General features: G+C 37.6%; 1 protein-coding gene across 1 annotated transcript in view; it reads right to left on the bottom strand.

Moving 5' to 3' along the window:
- LOC107727001 (uncharacterized) overlaps positions 1-9,065 on the bottom strand; it is a gene marked incomplete at its 3' end in the record, with an annotated part of 15,962 nt that extends 6,897 nt beyond the window's left edge. The window contains exon 1 of the mRNA XM_016536737.1: positions 8,925-9,065. Within this exon, the coding sequence (XP_016392223.1) occupies positions 8,925-9,065 (141 nt within the window). The remainder of the gene's footprint in view (positions 1-8,924) is intronic.
- Between the last annotated feature and the right edge of the window lie 619 nt (positions 9,066-9,684).

The raw sequence follows: 9,684 nt of genomic DNA on the forward strand, positions 1-9,684 counted from the left end.
CACTGGATAGCTGGCCAATCACAGCAGACCTCGCTTTTCAGACCGATGAGCTTTGTAAAAATCGACGCGTTTCAGAAAGGCGGGGCATAGAGGAGAAACAATAATGTACAGTATGTGGAAAATAATGTGTTTTTTTTACCTTAAACCTCATAAACACATTTCATTACACCAAATACACAAAATAATGTTCTTTTTAGCAACATAATATGACCCCTTTAAAATGTCTTTTATGTACTGTTGTATGTGTATTTGAGTCTGTGTCCCCTGCCTAGGGACTGCGGATGCAAATTAGCAATGTTGCTATAATCCGGCTTGTTTGCATTCTGTATTACTTTAAGTATTACATTGTCCCTATCAAATAAATAAACAATAAACATTCTACAGTTTGTTCGTCAAGTTGTCATTGTCATGTGACTCAAGTTGCATCTTGTTGCATCTTCCACTGCCAACTCCTCTTCAGTGGCCTCAAGGTATATTGTCCATCCAGAGGCATTATTACGAATCTCAACAGAAGTAGTAGCTCATCCAGGTATTTTTTGCCTACTGTTTTTTGAATATGTATACGGACATGCTGCTCTTTTGGTGTACTGTTTTTGCATAGTATATAGTAGGACAGTAGGAATATTTGGATGCAGCTTTTGCCTTTTTTTACAGTCAAGTATGAAATTAAATGATTAATTTTGAAAAGTGAATTTTCTGGTTTTCTTGTTGGGTTGGTTTAGACAATGATAGGTTTTTCAGGTTTTTCCATTGTTGCACTCTAAAATGGTTGGATTAAAAATAACCAAATTGGTAACCCAGCGCTGGGTACATAATGGACAGAACATATGTTGGGTTAGTAACCCAACATATAGTAACCCAGCACGTAAAGTTACACATTTTAACCAGGCAGATTGAGTTGTACACGTTAATCCAATGTCATTTCATATTGACTAAATGCTGGGCTAATTTTACCTCATAAATGACAAATTTTACCTTTGTTCATTAAAAACATCATAGAGTCCGTGGGTAAATTTAGTCTTTACAAAGACTGCAAACCTGACACATACTGGTTTCCATTTTTTTGTGGAGATATTCCTTAGATGTAATGGTTTTTATACTGTACAGACTGTATTTTATAACCCACTTACCCTAACCCAACACCTAAATCTACCCCTTACAGAAAACTTTCTGCTAATTCAGATTTTCAAAACATTTAATTCTGTATTATTTATAAGCTTGTTTCCTCATGGGAACCTAAAAAAATGTACGTTAATACCAGGTACACACACAAACACACAACTGTACAGTCTCATCCCTTTAGAAGAACTCGACTTCTACAGCTCTTCTCTTCCTTGATCCTCTGTGTGTATGTATAGATTCATATTTTTGTCAGTGACCATCTGAAGAGGCTTCTTCAGGACCCAGAAGTGTCTTCTGCTGACGTGGATGCAAGAAAGTCCTCCTTGACACTTATTGAAACTGTCAGTCTTCAGAGATCATGCATCTGGTTCTCCTCCACACACAGTGCTTCCCAATTATAGTGAGGGAATCAATTTGCAATTTTATTTGCTTGACCTCTGCAGATGTGGACAGATATGTTAGGCATGAATAAATTGCTTTTTCCTTTGTCTGGGATCCTTATACCCATGCCAAAGTGGATGGTATCTTTTTCCTGGCAGGGATAAATTAATTTTCATTAGATGGAAACGGCTTGTGCATATGTAATTAGCATACCTGCATAAGTGTGGCCTCTTAAAATGCAATAGTGGGAAGTTACACCTCAGTCAGAGATCTGTGTTTGTCTCCTGCATGTTCAGATGTGTTTTTCTCGTAAAACCAGCAGGGAATATTGCTCAGTTCAAATTCTTAACAAGGAATTAATTAGATTGGCTCGGAGTCTTAAGAAAAGTGTCCAGGTAGGTAGTTGAGATTATATCCTTTCTCCCCAATGGCTTAGCTTATCACCTGCTGTTACAGAGGAGATTATGGCTGTGCTCCTGAGTGTGTCAGAAATGGAGGCTGCAGGAACTACTGCGTATCAGTGTTGGGCAGTTGTGTCGCTACAAGGAGCAAAGCTATTAGTTTAGCTACATTTCTCAGTTGGCTAATGATTTAGAACCGTTACTATTTACAGCGGGTAAAATAAGTATTGAGCATGTCACCATTTTCTCCATAAATATATTTCTAAAGGTGCTGTTGTCATGAAATTTTCACCAGATGTCGGTAACAACCCAAGTAAGCCATACATAAAAAGAAAACAAAACAAATAAGTTCAGAAATTAAGTTATGTGTAATAAAATGGAATTACACAGGGGAAAAGTATTGAACCCACGAAGAAAGGGAGGTGCATAAAAACCATGGAAAGCCAAGACACCAGCTGAAATCTATTTGTAATTAGAAAGCAATCCTGCCCCTCGTCAGTGAAAGTAATATTAGCTGGTTCAGTCCCAACACCTACAGTACCAGGATGATGAAGATGAAACAAGGGTGGACATTTCAGTAAGACAATGATCCCAAACCCAGCCAAGGAAACAATCAGTTGGTTTCAGAGAAAGAAAATAAAGCTGTTAGAATGGCCCATCCAATCACCTGACTTGAATCCAATAGAAAATAACTAAAGATCAGAGTTCATAGAAGAGGCCCACAGAACCTTCAAGATTGGAAGACTCTGGAAGAATGGGCCAAAATCACACCTGATCAATGCATGCGACTAGTTTATCAAGGTCAAACAATGCTTTTGTTTTCTCAAAATATGCATTTAATATCAGTGCATGAAAAATACAATACACTTGGATACTTGGTATATATTCTTGGTTCAGTATAGATTCTTGGATCAGATAGAAATACAGCTATCTGATCCAAGTACTTAAATTAAATTAAATTAAAAAAAAAGTTGTCATGTATACTACCATTCAATATTTGTGGTCAGTAAGATTTATTTTTTACTTTAGTTTTTTTTTTTTTTTGTTTGAAAGAAGTCTTTTATTAGATGCTTTTATTTGATTGAAAACGACAATATTGTGAAATATTATTACAATTTAAAAACTGCTTTTATTTTAATTAAATTTAAATGTAATTTTCACCAACATTACTCCAGTCTTCAGTGTCACGTGATCCTTCAGAAATCATTCTAATATACTGATTTGCTGTTCAAGAAACATTTATTATTATTATTAAAAATAGTTATATACTACTAATAGTTATACACTGATTAATTGTCAGTCCTGTGTTCCTGTGTCTTGTGTTTTTCTCCCCATGTGCCTTCCATGACCCAGTTTCTCCCGTGTGTGATTATGTTCGTTGTTCCCAGATGTTTCCTATGTTAATGATGTTTATTGATTCCAGGTGTGTCTCGTTTAGTTCTTGTACTTAAGCCCTGTGTTTCCTGAGTCCTGCGTTCAGTCTTATATGTCAACCTCTCCTGCTATGTGTATGTTCCTTTTGTTCATTAAAGATGGTAAATTCTCCTACGTCTCCTCGCACCTTCGCTCCGCGCTCCAACACAGCAGCAGCACTGTGACAGGAGACTGAACCAAAACAGAAACAGTAAGCGGCGCCCCTTCTCCCCCGTGTTTTGGTTTCCATTTCAAGAAAGTGTTTTGTTTTAGGACTGTAGGACTGAACTGGAGGGAAGGAATCCTCCAGTGCCTGGAGTCAAGTCAGCCAGCCGCTCCGTTGTCATGCCCGCCGGCCTAAGTTCCCAAACCAGAGGAGAAATATAAGAAGGAAAAGACTGTTAGCTCCAGCCCCTGAGTCCGCTCCAGAAAGGGCTCCAGTTCCCATGTTCAGCACAAAGAGGGCTCCATTTCCCACGTCCAGCCCAAGGAGGGCTCCAGTTCCCACGTCCAGCCAAAGGAGGGCTCCAGTTCCCACGTCCAGCCCAAGGAGGGCTTCAGTTCCTACGTTAAGCCCAGGGAGGGCCGCTGCTCCTACGTCAGGCCCACGGAGGGTCTTAGAAGCCAATAGTTTCCCCAAGGATTTTTTTTTGTTATAGGGAGCCGTTGAGGCCGGGCCGGGTGCCGAGGCCAGGGCCACAGAGGCTGCTCTGCCATGGCCTCCTGAACTGTCTACTCCACCAAGGCCTCCTGAACTGTCTGCTCCGCCATGGCTCCCCGAGCTGCCTGCTCTGCCATGGCCTCCTGAACTGTCTGCTCCGCCATGGATTCCTAGTCTGCCTGTTCTGCCATGGCTCCCTGAACTGCATGATCCGCCATGGCTCCCTGAACTGCCTGATCCGCCATGGGTCCTGGAACGGGTACCGCTCTGGAGGCCTGCCATCCCGTGTAAGCCTGTCCTGAGGGGCTCCCCCCCACTTCCCCATTGGATGTTCTGTGGCGCGTGGACGTGCCTTCGGGGAGGGGGGAGTAATGTCAGTCCTGTGTTCCTGTCTTGTGTTTTTCTCCCCATGTGCCTTCCATGACCCAGTTTCTCCCGTGTTTATGTTCATTGTTCCCAGGTGTTTCCTATGTTAATGATGTTTATTGATTCCAGGTGTGTCTTGTTTAATTCTTGTACATAAGCCCTGTGTTTCCTGAGTCCTGCATTCTGTCTTATGTCAACCTCTCCTGCTATGTCTATGTTCCTTTTGTTCATTAAAGATGGTAATTTTTTTTTCAGAATTTCATGAACAATGTTTAAAAGAACAGCATTTATTTGAAATAGAAATATTTTGTAACATTATAATTCTTTTTTTTTGTTTTGTTTATTTAATGTGTCCTTGCTGAATAAAAATATTATTCACAGTAAATAATTTTTGGTGGAGCTTGCTTAACACTGACTTTAATATGATAAAGATCAATATCAGCAGTTATTTGCATGCATATGAAAGCCTCTTTTCAGCCAAATGAATGTCATGTAGACTGGGATGTATTTATGCTTTTTAGACCGAGAAGAACTGGATATGTTGACTTAATGTAGGAGCGTTAGATGTGCTTTTAAAACATTGAATATATTTATTAATTTATTTATTTTCTCGTGGAAGCTGTCTGACAGTGACAATGGCAAGGGTCTGGAGCTGGTGAATGACTCATCGTCGCCATGGTGAAGAGCTTAATAAGTCTGCAAGTGGCATTAGTGTGACACACAACTCAAATCACATCTCATCCTCCGCTCTGTGTGTGTTTTACAGGTCTGTGCCACGACACTCCTGCTGTTCCATTCTTTTGCAGGGCAGTCGGTTCAGAATCACTAGATGTACTCATGTAGGGTTTTTCATGGCAAGTACCCACAAATATGATGTTCCCCTTGATAGGGACCTCCTTCCTTCAGAGGCAGCTAATTTTAAGTTGTTGTGAAATGGAAATGCACCCTATCTCTTCTAATCTTATTGTGAATTGTCTTATTGTAAATGCACCCAAGCATATATTTAACTTGTTTTAATTTTATTATTATTATTTACATTTTATTTTCTTTCCTTAAAAAAAAAAAAAATCATGATCTTCAGTGAAACGTCCTACTCCTGTGCGATAACATATCCTAGACTTATCCAATCATTTAGTCCACTTAAACCATATTTTTTTTTTTTTTTTCATAATTTGTTTCACTTGGATGCATATCAATAAAGAAGAAATGTTGCTACTTTTGTTACTTTGTAACTTCATTTATATTTTAAAAGTTCCATTAATTATTTAATTGCATTAAATGTAATACTTTAATGTTTAATGATTTTAAGTATTATCTAAAAAAAACTTTTAATTTATAAAGTACTTTTTTTATTAGAAAGTATTTACTATGCATATATTTAACTTGTTTTATTTTTATTATTATTATTTACATTTTATTTTCTTTCCTTAAAAAAAAAAAAATCATGATCTTCAGTGAAACGTCCTACTCCTGTGCGATAACATATCCTAGACTTATCCAATCATTTAGTCCACTTAAACCATATTTTTTTCTTTTTTTTCATAATTTGTTTCACTTGGATGCATATCAATAAAGAAGAAATGTTGCTACTTTTGTTACTTTGTAACTTCATTTATATTTTAAAAGTTCCATTAATTATTTAATTGCATTAAATGTAATACTTTAATGTTTAATGATTTTAAGTATTATCTAAAAAAAACTTTTAATTTATAAAGTACTTTTTTTATTAGAAAGTATTTACTATTAAATTTATAATAAATTGTATTTTTTGTACCTAGATGTATAAACCTAATGAGAAACAATGCCATAGCTATCAATAACTAAAATAATTGTGATTGATGTCATTAACCTCATAATTTGGTACATATTCATTTTTTTTATTTGATAATTACATGTATTTATTTATTTTATTTAGTTGTTTGTTTGTGTTTATTTAATTAATTATTAAATTACATTAAATGTAATACTTTAATGTTTAATGATTTTAAGTATTATCTAGAAAATGTTTACTTTAAAAAGTGTTTCTTAATTAGAAAGTATTTATTTTTAAAGTTATAATACATTGCATATTTTGTAACTAGATATATAAACCTAATGAGAAACAAAAACCATAGCTATCAATAACTAAAATAATTGTGATTGATGTCATTAACCTCATAATTTGGTACATATCGATTCATTTTATTTAATATATTAAAATGTATTATTTATTTATTTATTCGTTTATTTATTTATTTATTTATTTGTTTGTTTATTTTTTTAATATTTGAATATTTGAATATTTTCTTTTAATTTTTTTGTGATTTGAACACCCTATCTGTAAAAAGCCCTTCTGTGATTTGCAACCAAATAACAATAATAATAGTTGTAATTAAAATGAATGTATTTTTTATTTTTTATTTTTTTGGTTCTTGTCTGAACTTTCTGGCGATTTGACAACCCTTGTGCCACTGCTACTGTAATCTATATTAGATTTAGGTCTCCCCGGAGTCACTGGTATAGCACACCCCTCCCCTCTCAAAGCTGCTTCCTGTCATCTGCAGGCAGCTATCGTTTTCATTAGCACAACAGGCAGTGACATTAAGCATTTATTTGTTTGTTTATTTTTTTAATATTTGAATATTTGAATATTTTCTTTTAATTTTTTTGTGATTTGAACACCCTATCTGTAAAAAGCCCTTCTGTGATTTGCAACCAAATAACAATAATAATAGTTATAATTAAAATGAATGTATTTTTTTTTTTTTATTAAAATGAATGTATTTTTTATTTTTTATTTTTTTGGTTCTTGTCTGAACTTTCTGGCGATTTGACAACCCTTGTGCCACTGCTACTGTAATCTATATTAGATTTAGGTCTCCCCGGAGTCACTGGTATAGCACACCCCTCCCCTCTCAAAGCTGCTTCCTGTCATCTGCAGGCAGCTATCGTTTTCATTAGCACAACAGGCAGTGACATTAAGCAGTGTCCGGATCTTATTTGTGCCGTCTGCGAGGGGAAGTAGCCAGTCAATGAGAGCTGATTGAATCTGACTGGGATGGGATGGAAATTAATCCCACTTTCCTCTCTTTTGGGCCGAACAGGTTTTCAGCAAGACAAATGAGGCTTGGCCATGTGTGGGTCCCCAGAGCTTCCAGTTAGGAGGCTTGTAAAGGTGTGCTTTTAAGAGCTGCTCTGTGACTGGAGCAGCACAGCAGAGACTCTCCACAGAAGAGCTCTGTGTTTGACATTAAGGCTGGACATGTCACTGAAATATTTGAACTACTGAGTGTGAGTGCAGCTACTGAACCACAGGGCTTTTTTTTCTCCTTAGTAAAAAAGTAGTCAACTATAACATGTACATTTATTAATACATTTATAGACTTCATAACAGATCGATCATTTCTCCCCATTTTTCAACTGCTAAGTATCAAGAGAAAACAATAATTCACCAGATAATTTATTTCAGTAACATCCTTACATAATTGTTATACCTAAATACAGTTTTTTGGCTTTATGATATTCTTATAATAATAATAATGCATATTTTAAATTTTTATACCTAAATACAGTTTTTTTTTTTTTGCTTTATGATATTCTTATAATAATAATAATGCATATTTTTTTAAATATCACATTAATTTATTATTATTATTATTATTATTATTATTATTACAAGATGTACTTCTTAATATACAGTAGTAATAAATCTATGGATTTGTTTGCTTTGTTTGCTTTTTTTTTTTTTCCAAAATAATCTAAAACAAACTTTTATCTTACCCATTTGTATGAAGATCTTTGAGTTTTAGTGATTATTTGACAATTTACCAATTATTTATTTATTTATTTATTTATTTGCTTGCTTGCTTGCTTGTTTGTATTTGTATTGTAGCATTACTCAGACATGTACCATCATTCTCTTTTGGAAAATGATGCTTTAAAATAAAATAAAATAAAATAAAATAAAAAATGTTGAAAGTGTAACAAAGAAACACACCTGCTGTTGAATGAGCTGAATAAAATTAAGCCTGGGCTCATTTACTTAATTATTATTATTATTTTTAATTACTCCTCTTTAAATTATAGCAGGTTTAGAGGACTGTGGACAATTCAATTACTGCGTCTGATTCAGTAAATAACTCACCGACCATGGCTATTGGTTGTTCACACTGTGCAAACAGCCAATTACGGGACACAAGATATGGGTCTCTTTGCTCTAATATCACTGTGTACAGTCCCTTTGTACAGGTGATGTAAATCCAAAGTCCCCACAAATAAGATTGTTTGAACGGAACACTCATATCCGCTATAATACAGTTCCCTATCGATACTTCACTCGTACTGCGTCGCTAGATGCTTATGGAGAAAACTAATTTTTCTCCGAGGACTGAAGACTTATTCAATCACGCAGTGTAACTGCATGGCCATTGGTTCGTGCAGTGATTATAAAATGAACCAATGGCTCGGCAGTGGTGCTGCACGAGCCTATGGCGATGGAGCCCGCCAAAATGGGCGGGGCCATCTGGCTATATAAGCGGGCATTTCACCATTGGATCTCAAATCAATTCTCCTTCAGCGACGACGATCTTCCCTTCCCTGACCTTCAGGACTTGAAGACGCTCGCCGTAGAGCAAGCTCGCGCCGGCCCAGATCCCGTGCGCCTCGGCCCTGCCAAGCAGAGAGTATTCACCCGTTCTCTTCGAACACGCAGACCAGCGTCCCTCAGCTGATGCGAGCGACATGGTCTCGTTCGGTGCCGTCGAGAATGAGCTATTAGTTGACAGCATGTCTCTAATAGCATCAGACGCGGAGGAGATGTCGGGCTCTATTGCTGACCCTGCCCCTTCATCATCTGCCGAGCCCAGCGACTCTAAGCCAGGGATGGATGCCGAACTTTTCCCCATCCTCTCTAAGGCAGTTGAGGAGCTGGGATTGGAGTGGTCTATGCCGGAGGAGCCCACTCCTAGCCGTCTGGACGAATGGTTCCTGCCGGAGCGCCGCCAGGCCTACTCGACCCGCCTTTGCTCTAACTCTTCTTCTGCTCTCTCAGTGGACGGCGCTGAAGAAAAGAGTGACGAGAGGATGCCTCCTCTCGACGAGGCGGTGGCTGCGCACCTTTGCCTGCCCACTGCCATTGGATGGAAAGCGAAGGTCGCTCACCCCTCCAAACCCTGTAGGACGACTTCTGCCCTCGCTGGACGAGCGTATTCCTCCACTGGGCAGGCCGCCTCAGCTCTACACTCCATGGCTGTGCTCCAGGTCTTTCAGGCCAAACTCCTCCAGCCCATGGATGAGTCAGGACCTGATGCCACAGCTTTCAGGGAGCTGCTACCAAGGCCACAGCGCAGGGCATAGGGAGGT

Source organism: Sinocyclocheilus rhinocerous, unplaced genomic scaffold (assembly GCF_001515625.1).
Source record: "Sinocyclocheilus rhinocerous isolate Xijiao unplaced genomic scaffold, SAMN03320098_v1.1 scaffold666, whole genome shotgun sequence".
NCBI lineage: Eukaryota > Metazoa > Chordata > Actinopteri > Cypriniformes > Cyprinidae > Sinocyclocheilus > Sinocyclocheilus rhinocerous.